General features: G+C 44.7%; 1 protein-coding gene across 1 annotated transcript in view; it reads left to right on the top strand.

Moving 5' to 3' along the window:
* Positions 1 to 22,511, top strand: part of LOC311106221 (neutral amino acid uniporter 4-like) — a 164,382-nt gene that overhangs the window by 7,930 nt on the left and 133,941 nt on the right. The window contains exons 6-8 of the mRNA XM_084148524.1: positions 3,698 to 3,782; positions 13,861 to 14,169; positions 19,446 to 19,544. Coding sequence (XP_084004650.1) covers positions 3,698 to 3,782; positions 13,861 to 14,169; positions 19,446 to 19,544 — 493 coding nt within the window. The remainder of the gene's footprint in view (positions 1 to 3,697; positions 3,783 to 13,860; positions 14,170 to 19,445; positions 19,545 to 22,511) is intronic.

Genomic DNA, 22,511 nt, shown 5'->3' with positions numbered 1-22,511 from the left:
GCTCCTCGGAGGAAGGGAGGACCATCCTCAGTGAATTTCATAAAAATAAGTTATCCTTTTTAGATAAAATAAATGAATTTCTTCAAAATTTTAGGAGAAGGAAGATGGAGAGAGAGATATATGTTGTCATTTCATTTAACTTTCACTTACTTAGCTAGCAAATTCAACTCGCTAGTTTAGCCTACTCAAACAACCGGCTCAAACAGATGGATGCTATGTTAGCTAGCTGGCTATGACTATCCAACACGACATTGGAACTCAAGGTAAGCTTTTGGTTTTACAAATGTAAGTGCTAAACTGCTAACTGACTGTACACTGTAACGTTACTATATGATTGTAGCGGGTTTATTAACGTGTTACTAGTAGTTCTATTACCTATGTTGACTATGACGTTACTTTAGCTAATATGGTGACAACGATGTAGGCTGTGTGTAGCGGTTATGATATGGTTTGGCTTGGAAAGGTTTTTTCGCCTGGTCACATACAGCTGATGTGTTGTGCATTGAAGTCCACAAGCGAAGGGAAAAGGTGAGAGGAGGAGAGCGTGTAGATGCGAGAAGGAATACAACGTGGCTGCTATGAAAGTGAAGAACTGTGTTTACATGTGATCAGGGGTATATTCAAGGCAGTATTGAATGTGTCACTGTCTGTTCATGTGTCACTGTCTGTCACCTCAAATGTTTATCTTGATCTCTGCGCACCTACGTTGTAAACTTTCATTCATAGGCTAGGTTGTAGCAACCTCATGATGGGTATAGGGAAAATTTTAGTATCATGTAGTAGCCTAAACCTATCGATGTTACATTGAACTGGGTGAATGGAATAGAAATAAGACCATGCTCATGAAAAAAACAAAAATCGCCCTTCCTCATCTTAAACAGCCCCGACCCCCACTGTGGTTAACAATACATACAGTGCATTCAGAAAGTATTCAGACCCCTTGACTTTTTCCACATTTTGTTACGTTACAGCATTATTCTAAAATGGATTAAATTGTTTTTTCCCCCTCATCAATCTACACACAATACCCCATAATGACAAAGCAAATACTGGTTTTTATTTTATTTAGCAAATTTATAAAAAATAATCAACTGAAATATCCAGACCCTTTCCTCAGTACTTTGTTGAAGCACCTTTGGCAGTGATTACAGCCTCGAGTCTTCTTGGGTATGACGCTACAAGCTTGGCACACCTGTATTTGGGGATGTTCTCCCATTCTTCTCTGCAGATCATCTCAAGCTATGTCAGGTTGGATGGGGAGCATCGCTGCACAGCTATTTTCAGGTTTCTCCAGAGATGTTCGATTGGGTTCAAGTCCAGGCTCTGGATGGGCCACTCAAGGACATTCAAAGACTTGTCCCGAAGCCACTCCTGCGTTGTCTTGGCTGTGTGCTTAGGGTCGTTGTCCTGTTGGAAGGTGAACCTTCGCCCCAGTCTGAGGTCTTGAGCGCTCTGGAGCAGGTTTTCATTAAAAATCTCTCTGTATTTTGCTCCGTTCATTTCCCTCGATCCTGACTAGTCTCCTAGTCCCTGCTGTTGAAAAACATCACCACAGCATGATGCTGCCACCACCATGCTTCACCGTAGGGATGGTGCCAGGTTTCCTCCAGGCGTGACACTTGGCATTCAGGCCAAAGAGTTCAATCTTGGTTTCATCAGACCAGAAAATCTTGTTTCTCATGGTCTGAGGGTCCTTTAGGTGCCTTTTGGCAAACTCCAAGTGGGCTGTCATGTGCCTTTTACTGAGGAGTGGCTGCCGTCTGGTCACTCTACCATAAAGGCCTGATTGGTGGAGTGCTGCAGAGATGGTTGTCCTTCTGGAAGATTATCCCATCAACACAGAGGAACTCTGGAGCTCTGTCAGAGTGACCATCGGGTTCTTGGTCACCTCCCTGACCAAGACCCTTCTCCCCCGATTGCTCAGTTTTGCCGGGCGGCCAGCTCTAGGAAGAGTCTTGGTGGTTCCACACTTCTTCCATTTAAGAATTATGGAGGCCACTGTGTTCTTGGGAACCTTCAATGCTACAGAAATGTTTTGGTACCCTTCCACAGATCTGTGCTTCAATACAATCTGTCTCGGAGCTCTACGGACAATTCCTTCGACCTCGTGACTTGGTTTTTGCTCTGACATGCACTGTCAACTGTGGGACCTTATATAGACAGGTGTGTGCCTTTCCAAATAATGTCCAATTAATTGAATTTAACACAGGTGGACTCCAATGAAGTTGTAGAAACATCTCAAGGATGATCAATGGAAACAGGATGCACCTGAGCTCAATTTCGAGTCTCATAGCAAAGGGTCTGAATACTTATGTAAATTAGGTACATCAGTTTTTTAAATAGATTTTCAAAAATTTCTTAAAACCTGTTTTCGCTTTGCCATTATAGGGTATTGTGTGTAGATTGATGAGGAAAAAATGTATTTAATCAATTTTAGAATAAGGCTGTAACATAACAAAATGGGGAAAAGGTCAAGGGGTCTGAATACTTTCCGAATATACTGTATCTCTACAGTCAGTTCAATACTGAGGTTCGCCGGCTGTGTGTTCATGTTTGACAAAGAGGAAGCTTTAATCTATGCGACTCCCCCATGATAATGGATTGCATTTATGAAGTGCATGTTATGAATTGACTGACAATCCAAAAGCACTCTCCATTGATTTGGGCTGACTCACTTAAATTCACTACCACAGCATTTCATTTGAGATTCATAGATGCGGTTTTGGTCCAACAGAATGCTTACTGGTTTCTTAAGTGTTGTTATAGATGAGGAAAAAGTGCATTTAATGTAGCGTTAGAATAAAATATTTGAGTGGTGGTCTGAGAATTATTGTTTCCCCTTAAATGACTTCAGTTTGACTTCATTCATTGAATATATCTTAATGAGACCTTTCATTACTTATTGTAACAGCAGTAATATACCACCTGACTACAACAGCAGTAATATACTACCTGACTACAACAGCAGTAATATACTACCTGACTACAACAGCAGTAATATACTACCTGACTACAACAGCAGTAATATACTACCTGACTACAACAGCAGTAATATACTACCTGACTACAACAGCAGTAATATACTACCTGACTACAACAGCAGTAATATACTACCTGACTACAACAGCAGTAATATACCACCTGACTACAACAGCAGTAATATACTACCTGACTACAACAGCAGTAATATACTCCCTGACTACAACAGCAGTAATATACCACCTGACTACAACAGCAGTAATATACTACCTGACTACAACAGCAGTAATATACTACCTGAGTACGTCTGACAATGTTTTATACCCACTTTATTGATTTAGTTGAAAAACTAATTTAACATGTACCCTTTGTTCGAGAGTCTTTAGATGTCTTGTCGGTGTGTGCTCACCAGATTTACCAGTCTTACGCTTCATATGCTGATTACATTTGGTTTAGCTAATCACCAGCTATAGTAAGGAACATATTTAGCCACAGGCAAGAGGAGCAGTCGCGACGGGATTCTGATTAGGTTATTATTGCTACTTTAGAAAAATGTCATGCTAGCAGTGAAGATGCCCTGATGCTCATAGAATATTAAAGAGTAAAATAGTACAGAACAGAACTGCTGTATTCTAACATCGTAGAAGCCATCCAGATGTTTCAGAGCTATTTTAACATGTTTATGTGTCCCCCCTCCTGTCCTTCTGTCCTGTTCTAGGCACCTGGTCAACTTCTTCCTGGTGTTGACACAGCTGGGATTCTGCAGTGCATACTTTGTGTTCCTGGCAGAGAATATCAAACAGGTAGGCTCTATTCCCACCAATCAAATACAGACCAGTGTGTTGTGTTCTAAAAAGCCTACCAATCAAAACAAATGACTGTGGAAGTGTCTCAGTATTTTATTTTATTTGTATTTTATTTGTATTTAACCTTAATTTAACTAGGCAAGTCAATTAAGGACAAATTCGTATTTACAATGACGGCCTACCAAGGGGACGGAGGCTGGGATGAAAAATATATGACAACACACACATCACGACAAGAGAGACACCACAACACCACTTAAAGAGAGACACCACAACACCACTTAAAGAGAGACACCACAACACCACTTAAAGAGAGACATCACAACACCACTTAAAGAGAGACACCACAACACCACTTAAAGAGAGACACCACAACACCACTTAAAGAGAGACACCACAACACCACTTAAAGAGAGACACCACAACACCACTTAAAGAGAGACACCACAACACCACTTAAAGAGAGAACTAAGATAACAACATAGCATGGCAGAAACACATGACAACACAGCATGGTAGCAACACCACATGACAACAACACGGTAGTGACACAACATAGCAGCAGCACAACATGGTAGCAGCACAACATGGTACAAACATTATTGGGCACAGACAACAGCACAAAGGGCAAGAAGGTAGAGACAACAATACGTCACACGAAACAGCCACAAGAGTCAGTAAGAGTGTCGGATGATTGAGTCTTTGAATGTAGAGATGGAGATTTAAGACTAGCTGTTGCCATTAGTGTCGGCTAATGGGGATCCTAATAAATCAAATAAAACTGTAGTATTCCTATCTTTCAAAAGCAATGAAATGTGTTGTGTCACTGACCAATCCAAATCAATCCGGTACAGATACTGACTTGGTATCATAACTTGATATTCTCAATAACCCATATTCAACTAAGCTGCCTAACCTATCAATCCCTGTTGCATTGTGATATACCCCTCAGTTAGATAGTATGTTTAAGCAATAAGGCACGAGGGGGTGTGGTATATGGACAATATACCACACAACACTGAGTGCCTGGATACAGCCCTTAGCCGTAGTATATTGGCCATATACCACAAACCCCAGAGGTGCCTTATTGCTATTATAAACTGGTTACCAACGTAATTAGAGCAGTTGTCATACCTGTGGTATACTGTCTAATATACCACGGCTGTCAGCGAATCAGCATTCAGGGCTCGAACCACCCAGTATTTCCATCGTCATCCCAACTATTGAGCTGTTCTAATAGTAGACTTGCAGTGACACACAACGTTCCCTAGGAGATGCTAGTGGTGTTTCATCCCTGAGCTCTCTGCTTGCCTGACTTTCTCACTCTTTCTTTCTCTCACTCTCTCTTTCTTTCTCTCACTCTCTTTCTTTCTCTCACTCTCTTTCTTTCTCTCACTCTCTCTTTCTTTCTCTCACTCTTTCTCCCTCACAATTTATGAACTGTCTATCTCTCTGTATTAAATGGTGATCTCCTCCTGATGGTCAACCATTTCCGTATATATGGACAACGATAAAGACCTCATGCCTCTTTAATACAAAACTCAAATGTGATTATTTGGTAGGACATTGCCAGGAGTAGTACTATCAGAGTGATTAAGTATGGTACAATCTTATATTTAAATGAAAATATACTGAAACTCTAAAACGGTTATGACAGAACATTTTAAATATCTATTTCTCTCTTTCCTCTCTCTCTCTCTATCTCCCTCTTTTTGTCTCTCCATTCTCTCTCTCTTCTCTCTCTTTCCTCTCTCTCTCTCTTTCCTCTCTCCCTCTTTTTCTCTCCATTTTCTCTCTCTCTCTCTCTCTCTCTCTCTCTCTTTCCTCTCTCCCTCTTTCCTCTCTCCCTCTTTTCTCTCCATTTTCTCTCTCTCTCTCTCTCTTTCCTCTCTCTCTCTTTTTCTCTCCATTTTCTCTCCTCTCTCTTCCTCTCTCCCTCTTTTTGTCTCTCCATTCTCTCTCTTCTCTCTCTCTCTTTTTCCTCTCTCCCTCTTTTTCTCTCCATTTTCTTTCTCTCTGTCTCTCTCTCTCTCTCTCTCTCTTCCTCTTTCCCTCTTTTTGTCTCTCCATTTTCTTTCTCTCTCTCTCTCTCTCTCTCTCTCTTCCTCTCCCTCTTTTTCTCTCCATTTTCTTTCTCTCTCTCTCTCTCTCTCTCTCTCTCTCTCTCTCTCTCTCTCTCTCTCTCTCTCTCTCTCTCTCTCTCTCTCTCTCTCTCTCTCTCCCTCTTTTTGTCTCTCCATTCTCTTTCTCTCTCTGTCTGTGCGGAGTGCAGTTTGTTACTTGTTGGGTTGCAACTCCTCAGTCCAAACATGTAGCATCATTAGGCGTTCTGCTAACTGACCTTCCACATACCCTCTGTTCTCAGCTCATCAGAAAACATTTACTGCTGACCCGGGTGTGTGTTTGGGCTAATGTGCTCAATTTACTAATTGTTTACGCTCATGTAGTAGTACTTACAGAATAGTTTATTTGTCAAAATCTGAGCTAAGCTTTTTATTGGTTGTTAAACAAACAGTGGGGTTGAACGGGTCAAAGCCACCAGAGCTTCAGAATTACAAAAATGGCAGATGAGATGTGAGTTTGACTATTTATTCTGAATTAGAAAAAGTAAACAAATCTGATACAATATTTAGATTGCTTTAATGATCTGTATGCCGCTGGTTGATTGGCTTGGCCAATGTGTGTGAGTGACATTGGGGTGAGTGGAGTGGGGGAGAGGTCAGCAGTCAGTGGGGGCCTGGGCCTGGAGGTCAGATAGGCCCGTTGCATTGTGGGTACATCTCTATTCCCAGACTAGGTTCTAATGAGGACAGCGTTTGTCATTTGTCTTCCATTTTGATTCTTATAAAAATGTATACCTTTGTTTTCACTCTGTAAATAATCTTTCAAACTCTTTAAAATCTCTAATATGCAATTTTCTCAGTTTTACCATGTAGTCTTTTGTTCTTTACAGTTTTTGATGTTATAGCCAGGACCACCCATATACAAAAGTGTATGCATGCATGACTGTAAGTTGCTTTGGATAAAAGCGTCTGCTAAATGGCATGTTATTATGTTATTATCATATTCTGGACAGCCATTGGTCCATGTTAGAGGACATTGGGTCTGCCGACCTCTTTTATATTATAGTACTTCATTTACGGAAATAAGAGTTCATTAAAGGCAAGATTGTCTATTATATTCACAAGATATTCCAGTGACCGCTCTAACAATGGAAATACAATATCCTCAAAGTCGGAAGGCAGGCGGGAGGAGGCGAGATCAGGTGGTACCATTCTAGCCAGTGAGAGGGCAGATACGCGTGTGAACAACCGGCAATAGCGATAAAGGACTCATCTTTTATCATTGTCCATACTCAATAAATAATAGGTTACTGGATATATTTCAGTAGAGGTCTTTGGGACATACAGTGCATTCGGAAAGTTTTCAGACCCCTTCCCTTTTCCCACATTTTGTTACGTTGCAGACTTATTCTAAAATGGATTAAATAAAACAAATCCTCATAAATCTACACACAGTACCCCATAATGAGAAAGCGAAAACAGGTTTTTATAAATTTTGCACATTTACATAAGTATTCAGACTCTTTGCTATGAGACTCGAAATTGAGCTCAGGTGTAGCCTGTTTCCATTGATCATCCTTGATGTTTCTACAACTTGATTGGAGTCCACCTGTGGTAAATTCAATTGATTGGACATGATTTGGAAAGGCACACACCTGTCTACATAAGGTCCCACAGTTGACAGTGCATGTCAGAGCAAAAACCAAGCCACGAGGTCGAAGGAATTGTCCGTAGAGCTCTGAGACAGGATTGTGTCGAGGCACAGATCTGGGGAAGGGTACCAAAAGATTTCTGCAGCATTGAAGGTCACCAAGAAAACAGTGGCCTCCATCATTCTTAAATGGAAGAAGTTTGGAATCACCAAGACTCTTCCTAGAGCTGGCCGCCCGGCCAAACTGAGCAATTGGGGGAGTAGGGCCTTGGTCAGGGAGGTGACCAAGAACCCAATGCTCACTGACAGAGCTCCAGAGTTCCTCTGTGGAGATGGGAGAACCTTCCAGAAGGACAACAATCTCTATAGCACTCCACCAATTAGGCCTTTATGGTAGAGTGTCAGACGGAAGCCAGTCCTCAGTAAAAGGCACATGACAGCCCGCATGGAGTTTGCCAAAAGGCACCTAAAGGACTCTCAGACCATGAGAAACAACATGATCTGGTATGATGAAACCAAGATTAAACTCTGATGAACGGAGCAAAGTACAGAGAGAGCCTTGATGAAAACATGCTCCAGTGCGCTCAGAACCTCAGACAGGGGGCGAAGGTTCACCTTCCAACAGGACAACGACCCTAAGCACACAGCCAAGACAACGCAGGAGTGGCTTCGGGACACGTCTCTATAAAAATGTCCTTGAGTGGCCCAGCCAGAGCCCGGACTTGAACCCGATCGAACATCTCTGGAGAGACCTGAAAATAGCTGTGCAGCGCCGCTCCCCATCCAACCTGACAGAGCTTGAGAGGATCTGCAGAGAAGAATGGGAGAAACTCCCCAAATATAGGTGTGCCGAGCATTGAGAAGGCGCCGGAGAAGATGGCTGCCGTTTTACAGCCCTCTAACCAATTGTACTATTATGTGTGTTTTTTCGCGTTATTTGTAATTTATTCTGTACATAATTTTTCTGCCATCGTCTCTTATAACCAAAAAGAGCTTCCGGATATCAGGACAGCAATTACTCACCTCGTATTGGACGAAGATCTTTTCTTCAACGAGTCGGACGCGAAGGATATCCTACAGACACCCGACAAGGCCCAAATCCCTGTCATTCGCAGGAGAAAGAGACGGAGATATCGTGGACGTAGGTCGGGGTGCCTTGTAAGGATCCGACGGCGAGCGAGTAAACTGCCTCTTCCATCAATCCTATTAGCCAATGTTCAATCATTTGAAAATAAATTAGATGACCTACGATTATGGTTATCCTACCAATGGGACATTAAAAACTGTAATATCTTATGTTTCACCGAGTCGTGGCTGAACGACGACATGGACAACATACAGCTGACGGGATATACGCTACATTGGCAGGATAGAACGGCTGACTCTGGTAAGACAAGGGGTGGCGGTCTGTGTATATTTGTAAACAACAGCTGGTGCACAAAATCAAATACTAAGGAAGTCTCAAGGTTTTGCTCGCCTGAGGTAGAGTATCTTATGATAAGCTGTAGACCACACTATTTACCAAGAGAGTTTTCAGCTATATTTTTCATAGCTGTCTATTTAACCACCACAAACCAATGCTGGCATTAAGATTGCACTCAATGAGATGTATAAGGCCATAAGTAAACAGGAAAACCCTCATCCAGAGGCAGCGCTCCTAGTGGCCGGGGTCTTTAATGTAGGGAAACTTAAATCCGTTCTACCTAATTTCTACCAGCATGTTAAATGTGCAAAAAACTCAAGACCACCTTTACTCCACACACAGAGACGCATACAAAGCTCTCCCTCGCCCTCCATTTGGCAAATCTGACCATAACTCTATCCTCCTGATTCCTGCTTATAAGCAAAAACTGAAGCATGAAGCACCAGTGACTCGGTTAATAAAAAAGTGGTCAGATGACGCAGATGCTAAGCTACAGGACTGTTTTGCTAGCACAGACTGGAACATGTTCCGGGATTCTTCAGATAGCATTGAGGAGTACACCACATCAGTCACTGGCTTCATCAATAAGTGCATCGATGACGTCGTCCCCACAGTGACCGGACGTACATACCCCAACCAGAAGCCATGGATTACAGGCAACATCCGCACTGAGCTAAAGGGTAGAGCTGCCGCTTTCAAGGAGCGGGACTTATAAGAAATCCCGCTATGCCCTCCGACGAACCATCAAACAGGCATAGAGTCAATACAGGACTAAGATTTAATCGTACTACACCGGCTCTGACGCTCGTCGGATGTGACAGGGCTTGAAAACTATTACAGACTACAAAGGGAAGCACAGCTTCGAGCTGCCCAGTGACACAAGCCTACCAGACGAGCTAAACCACTTCTATGCTCGCTTCGAGGCAAGCAACACTGAAGCATGCATGAGAGCACCAGCTGTTCTGGATGGCTATGTGATCACGCTCTCCGTAGTCGATGTGAATAAGACTTTTAACCAGGTCAACATTCACAAGGCCGCAGGGCCAGACGGATTACCAGGACGTGTACTCAGAGCATGTGTTGACCAACTGGCAAGTGTCTTCATTGACATTTCCAACATGTCCCTGACTGAGTCTGTAATACCAACATGTTTCAAGCAGACCACCAGAGCAGGCCAGAGACCTGGCCATGTGGTGCCAGGATAGCAACCTCTCCATCAACGTGAACAAGACAAAGGAGATGATTGTGGGCTACAGGGAAAAAAAGAGGACTGAGCACCATTCTCATCGACGGGGCTGTAGTGGAATAGGTTGAGAGCTTCAAGTTCCTTGGTGTCCACATCACCAATGAACTATCATGGTCCAAACACACCAAGGCAGTCATGAAGAGGGCACGACAAAGCCTATTCCCCCTCAGGAGACTGAAAAGATTTGGCATGGGTCTTCAGATCCTCAAAAAGTTCTACAGCTGCACCATCGAGAGCATCCTGACTGGTTGCATCACCGCCTGGTATGGCAACTGCTCAGCTTCCGACCGCAAGGCACTACAGAGGGTAGTGCGTACGGCCCAGTGCATCACTGGGGCCAAGCTTCCTGCCATCCAGAACCTCTATACCAGGCGGTGTCAGAGGAAGGCCCTAAAAATGATCAAAGACTCCAGCCATCCTAGTCATAGACTGTTCTCTCTGCTACCACACGGCAAGCGGTACCGGAGCGCCAAGTCTAGGTTCAAAAGGCTTCTCAACAGCTTCTACCCCCAAGTCATAAGACTCCTGAACAGCTAATCATGGCTACCCGGACTATTTGCACTGCCCCCCCACCCCCACCCCATCTTTTTACGCTGCTGCTACTCTGTTAATTATTTATGCATAGTCACTTTAACTCTACCCACTTGTACATATTACCTCAACTACCTCAACTAGCCGGTGCCCCCGCACATTGACTCTGCACCGGTACCCTCCTGTATATAGCCTCCCTACTGTTATTTTATTTTAGTTTTGCTCTTTTTTTCGCAACACTTTTTTTGTTGTTGTTTCATTTTACTTTTTTATGAAAAAATAAATGCATTGTTGGTTAAGGGCTGTAAGTAAGCATTTCACGGTAATGTCTACACCTGTTGTATTCGGCGCATGTGGCAAATAAAACTTGATTTGTTTTGTAGCGTCATACCCAAGAAGACTCAAGGCTGTAATCGCTGCCAAAGGTGCTTCAACAATGTACTGAGGAAAGGGTATGAATACTGATGTAAATGTAAGATTTACGTTTTTTATTTTTAATACATTTGCTAAAATTTCTAAAAAACTGCTTTTCCTTTGTCATTATGGGGTATTGTGTGTAGATTGATGAGGGAAAAAAACGATTTAATCTATTTTAGAAACAGGCTGTAACGTAGCAAAATGTGGAAAAAGTGATACCGTCTGAATACTTTCCGAATGCACTGTGTGTAGTATCTATCTTGTCTGGTGTCCATCTCTCTATGGTGCTTGGTTATGAGATGATGTGATGCAGTATTCCACCTTATGGGATAATATGAGGCTACTGTATATCAGTACTAGTTGTCTAGAGTAGAGTTTACCAAGGAAGGAAGCCCTGTACTACTCTATCAAATGAAATCACTACCACACACTGCCTTTTCTTTCTTTCTCTCTCTCTCTCTCTCTCTCTCTCTCTCTCTCTCTCTCTCTCTCTCTCTCTCTCTCTCTCTCTCTCTCTCTCTCTCTCTCTCTCTCTCTCTCTCTCTCTCTCTCTCTCTCTCTCTCTCTCTCTCGCATAATTTATTTCCTGGCAACAACAACAAACAAGCTACAAGCATAAACATGGTAGATATTGAGTTTACTACACAGTTTATACAAGCAGGCATACTTTACTGTAGTAAATGCACTCTCGGGTCTGTGTCATTCAACCTACAGCAGCACATGCCGTTAACTGCCAAAATAAAGGAAACACCAACATAGTGTCGTCGGGCCACCACGAGCTGCCAGAACAGCTTCAATGCACCTTGGCATAGGATTCTACAAGTGTCTGGAACTCTATTGGAGGGATGTGACACCGTTCTTCCATGAGAAATTATCTCCCGAGTGGCGCAGTGGTCTAAGGCACTGCATCGCAGTGCTACCTGTGCCACTAGAGATCCTGGTTCTAATTCAGGCTCTGTCGTAGCCGGCCGCGACCGGGAGACCCATGGGGCGGCGCACAATTGGCCCAGCGTCGTCCAGGGTAGGGGTGGGAATGGCCGGCAGGGATGTAGCTCAGTTGGGGGGCCAGTATGAAAAAAATAAAAATAATAATGTATGCACCCACTAACTGTAAGTCGCTCTGGATAAGAGCGTCTGCTAAATGACTAAAATGTAGAAATTCCATTTGGTGTTTTGTTGATGGTGATGGAAAACGCTGTCTCAAGTGCCACTCCAGAATCGCCCATAAGTGTTCAATTGGGTTGAGATCTAGTGACTGATACAAACACACACCCTTTAAACCCCCTACGCTCCTTTGAGACCCCTCTTTCAAAGTAACTGAGATCTCTTCTAGCCATGGTAGACAAAATAATATACATGACCCTAAGCATGATAGGATGTTAATTGCTTAATTAACTCAGGAACCAAACTCGTGTGGAAGTACCTGCTTTCAATATACTTTGTATCCCCAAAGATTGTCTATTATATTAACAAGCTATTCCAGTGACCGCTCTAACAATGGAAATACATGTCCTAAAATATGGAAGGCAGGTGGGAGGTAGAGGACTCATCTTTGTATCTGTGCCATTATAGCCTTAATGGCGCTGCCCATGCAGTCACAGATGCTATCACCATTTTGAAGTAGTCCATTTTCTTCTTCATTGTCTGATTGCTCCCAACTCTTAGGAATCCCGACACAGTTGACTACTTTAAAATGGTGGAAGCACTCAATGGCATCGTCCATGTTAAGATGGGTTATATCCACGATGAGTCCTCTATCTCGATGACAACAGGCACAACTCCGATATAGTCAAAGTTGCCGACATGCCACGTGCATTCACGTTTATATCAGTGCATTCGTAAACAACCTAACCATTACAAAACTTCTATTAGATCAAAAAGCCTCATGAAGCAAATTAGAAATTAAATTTGTTGGCCAAATTCGACACTCTCTCATTGACCTCCATACAAAAATTCCTCACTTCGTCTGCTTATTTTAGTGGACAGATTCTGGTATCCCTCATTTACAAAAGTGTTTCCTTAATTTTGGCAGTTACCTGTACGTACCCATCTCTGTATGTGTTCATAGTATGACAACAGCTAGCTACATACATACAGTACAGTGTACACACTGCTGATGGAACCGACTAGGCGAAAGATCTGCCGATGTGCACTTGAGCAAGGCACTTAACCCTAATTGCTCCTCTAAGTCGCTCTGGATAAGAGCGTCTGCTAAATGACTAAAATGTATAAGCAGACAGTCTAATTTAATGCAACCCTGATCTGCTTTCTCTCTTGCCTGAGCTGTGAGCCCCCCCTCCCTCCTCTCCACTACCCCCTCCCATCTCTAGTCCTCTCCCTGGTGTTGTGTTGAATATTCTTTCATCCCAGAAAGTTTTCTGATCGTTATTTCTCTGGGGAAAGTTTTTTGTTGTTGATAGGAGCGGGAGAGCTGCTTATCGACAATCAAGAGACCAATCCACTTCTTCACTTCAGCTCCTAAAATGGTTTTCTCTGGCGAGGAGAGAACACACAGCAGCCGTAATTGCTGTAGATTTAGTTTAGTGTGATCTCTGTCTGAAGGTCTATCTGAAGGTGCCTTCCTGAAGGTCGACAGGGTGAAGGGGAGAGGTGAGCCTCACTCATGAACACACCTCCATTAATCACACCTTTTTGTGTGGGTGTTTGCGTGTGTGTGTGTGTGTGTGTGTGTGTGTGTGCGTATGCCTGCCTGCACCTGTGTGTATTCATTCCTTCCTTTCTAGGTTGTTGAGGGCTACCAAGGTGTAAACATCACCCTGGCAGATGAATCCCTGTCCTTCGCCAACACCTCCATGGTGCCAGCCCTGGTCCCTCTACCCACCCCGGTGCCCTCTGAGCCCCTGGTCCCTCTACCCACCACGGTGCCCTCTGAGCCCTGGGCGCTGGACCTGCGTCTCTACATGCTCTTCTTCCTGCCCTTCCTCATCCTGCTGGTGTTCATGAAGGACCTGAAGAACATGGCCGTCCTGTCGTTGCTGGCCAACGTCTGCATGGCCGTCAGCGTCATCATCATCTTCCAGTACATCACGACGGTAAGTGGAAGAAGTCAATGGGAAACTGTTGTCCATGCTTAACACTCCCCTAGTACAGTTTGGTTATGTGTTTGTCACGCTCCAGATGATGTCATCCTCCTGCACAACGGTTCTCAACCTGGGCACTTAAAATCTGTGATTCAAATGGGTGTGTGGGACAATTATACATTCTTCTGTATAATTGTCCCACAAATGGGTGTGTGAGGCACACGCTATTGTGAGATTAACACCTGACCATATCCCCCCTAGCTGTTTTACACTCTCATTACCATAGCCTGACTGGTGTCATGACAATCAGTCAAAGGGAATGTGTCGTGATTGTGACAAAAAATAAGTTGTCACTCAAAGGACTGATGTTAGCTCTGCCACGCTACTGACAGTGACAAGACTAGGGTGCTTTCAATACATTTCCTGGTTTTCCAGAAATCCTGGATTTCCTATTCTTCCCTCCTGATTCCGGGAACCCTCCAACAGGGATTTCGGGAAACCATTTTTAAACCCTAGACAAGACAGTTCAAGACAAGCGTTAACCAATCTAAAAGTGTTGTGGAGAGGCGACCCCTTGGGGTGGCTTTGATATTGACCTGAAGCCTGTCATTAATGTACACTACAAAAGTATGTGGCTCCTGCTCGTCGAACATCTCACTCCAAAATCATGGGCATTAATATGGAGTTGGACCCCCTTTGCTGCTATAACAGCTTCCACTTTTCTGGGAAGGCTTTTCACTAGATGTTGTAACATTGCTGCGGGGACTTGTTTCCATTCAGCCACAAGAGCATTAGTGAGGTCAGGCACTGATGTTGGGCGATTAGGCCTGGCTCACAGTCAGCGTTCCAATTCATCCCAAAGGTATTCGATGGGGTTGAGTTCATCGAACACCTTTGGGATGAATTGAGGTCAGCTTTGTGCAAGCCGGTCAAGTTCTTCCACACCGATCTCAACAAACCATTTCTGTGTGGACCTCGCTTTGTGCACAGGGGAATTGTCATGCTGAAACAGGAAAGGGCCTTCCCCAAACTGTTGCCACAAAGTTGGAAGCACAGAATTATCTGGAATGTCATTGTATGCTGTAGCGTTAAGATTTCCCTTCACTAGAACTAAGGGGCCTAGCCCAAACCATGAAAAACAGCCCCAGACCATTATTCCTCCTCCACCAAACTTTACAGTTGGCACTATGCATTCGGGCTGGTAGCGTTCTCCTGGCATCCGCCAAACCCAGATTAGTCTGTCGGACTGGCAGATGGTGAAGCGTGATTCATCACTCCAGAGAAATAATAATAATAAATAATATGCCATTTAGCAGACGCTTTTATCCAAAGCGACTTACAGTCGTGCGTGCATACATTTTTGTGTATGGGTGGTCCCGGGGATCGAACCCACTACCTTGGCGTTACAAGCGCCGTGCTCTACCAGCTGAGCTACAGAGGACCACAGAGAGAACACGTTTCCACTGCTCGAGTCCAATGGTGGCGAGCTTTACACCACTCTAGATGACGCTTGGCTTTGCACATGGTGAACTTAGGCTTGTGTGTGGCTGCTCGGCCATGGAAACCCATTTCATGAAGCTCCCGACAAACAGTTCTTATGCTGACGTTGCTTCCAGAGGCAGTTTGGAACTCGGTAGTGAGTGTTGCAACCAAGGACATGATTTGTACGCACTACGCGCTTTAGCACTTGGCGGTCCCGTTCTGTGAGCTTGTGTGGCCTACCACTTAGTGACTGAGCCGTTGTTGCTCCTAGACGATTCCACTTCACAGTAACAGCACTTACAGTTGACTGGGGCAGCTCTAGCAGGGCAGACATTTGAGGAACTGACTTGGTGGAAAGGTGGCATCCTATGGCGGTGCCACATTGAAAGTCATTGAGCTCTTCAGTACGGGCCATTCTACTGCCAATGGTTGTCTATGGAGGTTGCATGGCTGTGTGCTCGATTTTATACACCTGTCCGCAATGGGTGTGGCTGAAATAGCCAAATCTACCAATTTGAAGGGGTGTCCATATACTTTTGGCCATGTAGTGTACCTCAGATAGAGACCTGGGAACTGGGAAGTAGCTGTCTGTGAGTGGGAACTGGGAAGTAGATGTCTGTGTGTGTGGGAACTGGGAAGTAGCTGTCTGTGTGTGTGGGAACTGGGAAGTAGCTGTCTGTGTGTGTGGGAACTGGGAAGTAGCTGTCTGTGTGTGTGGGAACTGGGAAGTAGCTGTCTGTGAGTTGGACCTGGGAAGTAGCTGTCTGTGAGTGTGGGAACTGGGAAGTAGCTGTCTGTGAGTGTGGGAACTGGGAAGTAGCTGTCTGTGAGTGTGGGAACTGGGAAGTAGCTGTCTGTGTGTGTGTGGTAACTGGGAAGTAGCTGTCTGTGAGTGTGGGAACTGGGAAGTAGCTGTCTGTGAGTGTGGGAACTGGGAAGTAGCTGTCTGTGAGTGTGGGAACTGGGAAGTAGCTGTCTGTGAGTGTGGGAACTGGGAAGTAGCTGTCTGTGAGTGTGGGAACTGGGAAGTAGCTGTCTGTGTGTGTGGGAACTGGGAAGTAGCTGTCTGTGTGTGTGGGAACTGGGAAGTAGCTGTCTGTGTGTGTGGGAACTGGGAAGTAGCTGTCTGTGTGTGTGGGAACTGGGAAGTAGCTGTCTGTGAGTGTGGGAACTGGGAAGTAGCTGTCTGTGAGTGTGGGAACTGGGAAGTAGCTGTCTGTGAGTGTGGGAACTGGGAAGTAGCTGTCTGTGAGTTGGACCTGGGAAGTATCTGTCTGTGTGTGTGGGAACTGGGAAGTAGCTGTCTGTGTGTGTGGGAACTGGGAAGTAGCTGTCTGTGAGTGTGGGAACTGGGAAGTAGCTGTCTGTGTGTGTGGGAACTGGGAAGTAGCTGTCTGTGTGTGTGGGAACTGGGAAGTAGCTGTCTGTGAGTGTGGGAACTGGGAAGTAGCTGTCTGTGTGTGTGGGAACTGGGAAGTAGCTGTCTGTGTGTAAAAGATGGAACCTCCCTGTGTCTGTACCCCTTGTGTCTGTACTGTCTGCTTCTGTGAAACATGAGACTTCCTTGTATCCACTGCATGTCTCCTGTGTAGGGCTGAGTGATTAACCGATTTTTAAACAACTAATTGACCGACGTCTGTTCAATTATTTGAATTCTATTTCGTTTTTTTTTTTATTCTGTGAGCTCGATGTGCAGTTTCTGTAGTGATATATCAGATTAAGCCTGAACTGTGCGATGTTGTAGTTTCCAACAGGCCAATATTCTACATAGTTTTGCGCAGAAAAAGTGGTAATTAACTACAATGACCATAATCCATTGCGGGCCCTCTTAAACTTGTCCGGTCTGTGCGGAGCAGACACTGGGAGAAGAGAGAACGTGTGATTGAGAGGGATAGAAAGCAGTTGCTTCGCGAGACTGAAAATACATGATCTTAGTGATTGATAGTTGTTATCCAACAGTCATAAAAGTATACTTTATTTATTTGAAGAACTGCTAAAATAGTGATTTTGTCAGACAGCATAGGTAGCAGCTCTGTAGAGATGAGATGATGACTTGGAATGAAATCAAAGTAATCTAATAAAACATATTTTAGTAAAGTAATGTGAATAAATGATGGTTAATAAGCAGTCACGGGAAGAAGGGGTGCAGCACCCCCTGAAAATCTGAATTTAAAAAAAGTGAAACTTTTTTTCTCACAAGTAGTGCACTGGGCCTTTAATAGTCCTGTGTTAGCGGACTGATATAGCCGGGTGTAGGATATAAGCCCCTCCCTCCCATGTGCAAAAACATCGCAGCACCCCCCACCCACAAACTACTTCCCGCGGCTATGACTACCATCTTGGGACTTTTATTAATTGTTTTATTCAGTGTTGTTACTGCATTCAACCCACATAATGCATAGTTCATTAAACGTCTAAAAAACGTGATATTTTTTAAATAATCTAACCGAACTGACCTCAAAAAGTACTAATCGCTCAGCACTACTCCCGTGGAACATGGTTCTCCCTTGTAGCCATTACACGTTACCTGTGGAACATGGTTCTCCCTTGTAGCCATTACACGTTACCTGTGGAACATGGTTCTCCCTTGTAGCCATTACACGTTACCTGTGGAACATGGTTCTCCCTTGTAGCCATTACACGTTACCTGTGGAACATGGTTCTCCCTTGTAGCCACTACACGTTACCTGTGGAACATGGTTCTCCCTTGTAGCCATTACACGTTACCTGTGGAACATGGTTCTCCCTTGTAGCCATTACACGTTACCTGTGGAACATGGTTCTCCCTTGTAGCCATTACACGTTACCTGTGGAACATGGTTCTCCCTTGTAGCCATTACACGTTTCCTGTGAGACATGGCTCTCCAGGCCATTTTCATTTCCAATAAAGTATAGGGTCCATTGTTTGGCTATGGCTGGTCTTCTCAATTAAAGATTGAACAGTTAGTGTCAGAGTGCACTTAGTTTCGACGAGGAACAACTTTTAAACGCTTGTCTACTTGGACCATTCCCAAGGTCATTCTAAGAATACAATTAGGCATTTTGGAGCAGATTGACATCAGATGTAAGCGTTCCTGACGTGTGGTGTAATCCAGCGTTGATTGCGGTTTTAGATTTCCCAGAAGGTTGTGCCAGCCAGTGTGTGTGGCACAGCTCATCCCTCAGCTGTATGTGTGTGTAGGTGGGTGTCTGGGCGGTGTTCTGGGCAGTGGTCTAGGTGCCGTTGTGAACAGCCCTCATCAATCACCAGCTGAATTATGTTTTTAAAAGATTCATTAGGACCCCTGTCAGTCGCTGGGCGTCTCTGTGTGACGCGGTAGACGAAACGCGTCCACAGGGGAACACAACACTGCATCCCTAATTCAGCATTAGGTCACCTAGCCGTCAACCCCACAACCTCTCCTTTCTCCATTTTTCCTCCCTCTTTCTGTTCTGTCTCTTAATCTCTGACTAATGTGTTATGGAAGCTCTTTTTGATGGTCTCTCTTTATTAGTGTCTTTCATTCCTTCCATTTACTGGGATTCTCCTTTTCCTCTGTTCGCTCTCTCTCTCTGTCTCTCTCTCTCTGTCTGTCTCTCTCTCTCGCTCTGTCTGTCTGTCTGTCTGTCTGTCTGTCTGTCTGTCTGTCTGTCTGTCTGTCTGTGTGATCGGTGAGTCAGGGGAAATCTTGTCCTTGGCAGTGATGAGGAAGTAGATTCTGTTCTATAGGCCCTTATGGGAGTAGCTCCTCTGACAGACTAATGTGTCACTGTCCCTGTTTTCCTAATCGCCTGCTCCTTTGTCTGCTGTCGCCCCTCTCTGACAGGATTTTGGGGAAATTCAGCGTCTCCCTCTCACTTCCCCCTTGGCCAAGTTCCCCTTCTTCTTCGGAACAGCCATCTTCGCCTTCGAAGGCATCGGAGTGGTAAGTACTCTTCAACAACTGGGACTCCATTTGTCCAAACCCTTATGTAGTTAGTAACACCTGATTGGTTCCGGCCCTTATGTGACCGGCTCTGGATTGGCTGGTGACTGGGGCCCACTGACCACGGTTGCAGTTGAAAGCCTTGAATACTGCATGGCTAAGAGATAGTTCAGGTCAAGGGTAGCATTAATGTTAATGTAATGTAATTGATCCAGGGTTAATAGAGAGGATAGTGACAGCACTAACCTCATCTCACCCTCAGCGGGGATGGGGATGGTGTCCTGCAGATGAGGCTGTGTGTGTGCGTGTGTGTTTGAATGTGTGTTTAAATGTTTCTGTGTATGTGTGTGCGTGTGTGTTTGAATGTGTCTGTGTGTGTGTGTGTGTTTAAATGTTTCTGTGTATGTATGTGTGTGTGTGTGTGTGTGTGTGTGTGTGTGTGTGTGTGTGTGTGTTTAAATGTTTCAGTATGTGTGTGCTGGCCGTAGGCAGGATGATGTATGAGGTGGTACCAGGGTGTATTGACTGAGGGGCAGAGGAATGCTCACTCACCGCTGCTCACCCATTAATCAGCCAAACGGCGGGCACAGGGTGATGGCCGACACGTCACCACGACGACCCGACAGACAGCGATGACAGCCAGGCCACTCCGGATCAGAACGTCTCTAGAGAGAGAGAGGGAGGAGAGGAAGGAGGAGAGAAGACAGAAGTTGTGGAGAGAATTGCTCAGATAGGGATAGAAAGCACAAATGATAGTGGATAAAGTAAAGACAGAATGAAAGTAGTTAAGCCTCCTCTAACTATCCCATTACACTTTCTTTGTGTGCCTTTCTCTCTCTCTCTCCCTCTCGCTCTCTCTCTCTCTCTCTCTCTCTCTCTCCCTCTCCCTCTCTCTCTCTCTCTCTCCTCTCTCTCTCTCTCTCTCTCTCTCTCTCTCTCTCTCTCTCTCCCTCTCCCTCTCTTTCTCTCTCTTCTCTCTCTCCCTCTTTCTCTCTCTCTCTCTCTCTCTCTCTCTCTCTCTCTCTCTCTCTCTCTCTCTCTCTCTCTCTCTCTCTCTCTCTCTCCTCTCTCTCTCTCTCTCTCTCTCTCTCTCTCTCTCTCTCTCTCTCTCTCTCTCTCTCTCTCTCTGGGAGTGATCCACGACCATATGGGTTCTCTGTCACCCTTTTTATAATAATTATCTGCCTGGGGATGCGATGTTCACACCAATGGGAAAGGGAGAGAGCCGGCCTGAAATGGGTGTCACTGGGCCAATTGGGAATAACTTATTGGCTGGTGCCAGTAAAAAACGTACCTAACAGAGAGAAGGGTTAGGGTTAACTGCGGAAGACACATTTAGTTTGAATGCATTGTTGTGTAACTGACTAGGTATCCCCTTTCCCGGATCTCCAGTAGGTACTTGACTTCTGTTAGCTCCAACTATGGTTCCTTCCAGCACTACAAACTGGCCCAAAGTGCTTTGGTGTGCTTCTCGCTTACTGACATACCTTTATCTGTACACCCTCCACCTGTCTCTCCAGCACAGGGTTTATAAAGCAGAGAAGTAGTTCAGCTCCCTGCAGATACTCTTGGAGCTAACGCTGATTGTTTTGGCTAGGCCAACTAAAGGTAGTCTGTTAGGTGTTTGTGCTTTGGGCTTCAGGGTTTAAAGGAAGGTTATTAAGGGGGGTTGTGGGGGCCTTTCCAAACAATAATCAAACCCCTTTAATCTCCTCCTTGTCTGAAGATCTCTCTCCCTCCTCTCTCAAGGATAAACTAACAGACTGTAAGTAAATATAAGACGGTAGATTAGCGGAAGGCTGCGTGCTGCACCTTTGGATGCCTCTGCTTTTGGTTCTAGGGAGTTTATAGGTAGCAAGTGTTTGGCCTCTTACCGCTCACTCTTCCATCAAGTCCAGGGCAGTTGGCAGATGGCTACAGTCTTTGTTTTCTCCTCTGGCTCCAAGGAGGAAGGGAGAGTGGGAGAGAAAAGCGAAAAAATGTGGTGCGGCACAGAATAATTGTTCTAATCTTTTTAAAACAGGGAGCACTACTCGTGGAGATTGAGACAGCCTCCCTGGTCCTCTTGGAAGGTTATTTGTATACTGTATAAATAGGCTCTTTTGTGCAGAGAAAGTGAGAGAGAGAAAGCCCCTTGAATTGAATTGAATTGAGAGAGATTTCCATTACTTTGATCTTTCCCTGAGCTTTCCTTTCTACTTGAAAGGAGAAGGCTTTGCTGCTTATTTGTGTGGTCACTCTACAGTAGATTCGCTGTGCACCAAGAGATCAGTTGCCAGGGATCTACTCCTCTGATTTACAAAATACTGCTCTGGGTTCCTCTGGGGATCCGTTTTTCTTTTCAGAAAGCCACTCTGCAGAGCGAGAAGGACATTTTAAACTAGATCTATTAAAGGAGAAATTCTCTCTCTCTCTCTCTCTCTCTCTCTCTCTCTCTCTCTCTCTCTCTCTCTCTCTAACTCTCTCTCTCTCTCCTCCTCTTTCCCCCTTTCCTAACAGCAATGCTGACATAGTAAGTGCAGCAGGCAAAACAAGATTATGTGACTTGTTTTCACTTGGTCTTGGTTTCTTTCTCTTTAATGGCAGCTCTTTCCCTATGAAAGCCTGCTGGAGACACTCTTCTTTTGAACTAAAATTCTGTGGCCGAAGCTTCTTCAGGACATAAATATTGCAATGAGGGATGGGAATTCAGTACTTGCCTCAGACCAGGTTTTTATTGGGCTAGGGGTTTCTTAAAGGCTCTCTGGGGTGTGGAGGGTGACTTATGTAATGCTAATACATGCACCGTGCTTGGCTCCTGTACCCAGAGCTGCCTGCCTCTCTGCCCAGGAGGTGAGCTCTGCAGTGGGCCGATAGAAAGTCTTGTTCACTGATAAGAGTTCATCTAAGGCCCCATGCTAAGTTTGGAGAGTGTTGAAACCACTGGCACACTCGTATGTATGCATACATGTAGACATACAGTACCAG

This window comes from Coregonus lavaretus (genome assembly GCF_964263955.1).
Source record: "Coregonus lavaretus genome assembly, chromosome: 30".
Classification (NCBI taxonomy): Eukaryota; Metazoa; Chordata; class Actinopteri; order Salmoniformes; family Salmonidae; genus Coregonus; species Coregonus lavaretus.
The sequence above is the reverse complement of the archived record's forward strand: the minus strand, read 5'-3'. Positions and strand labels throughout refer to the sequence as shown.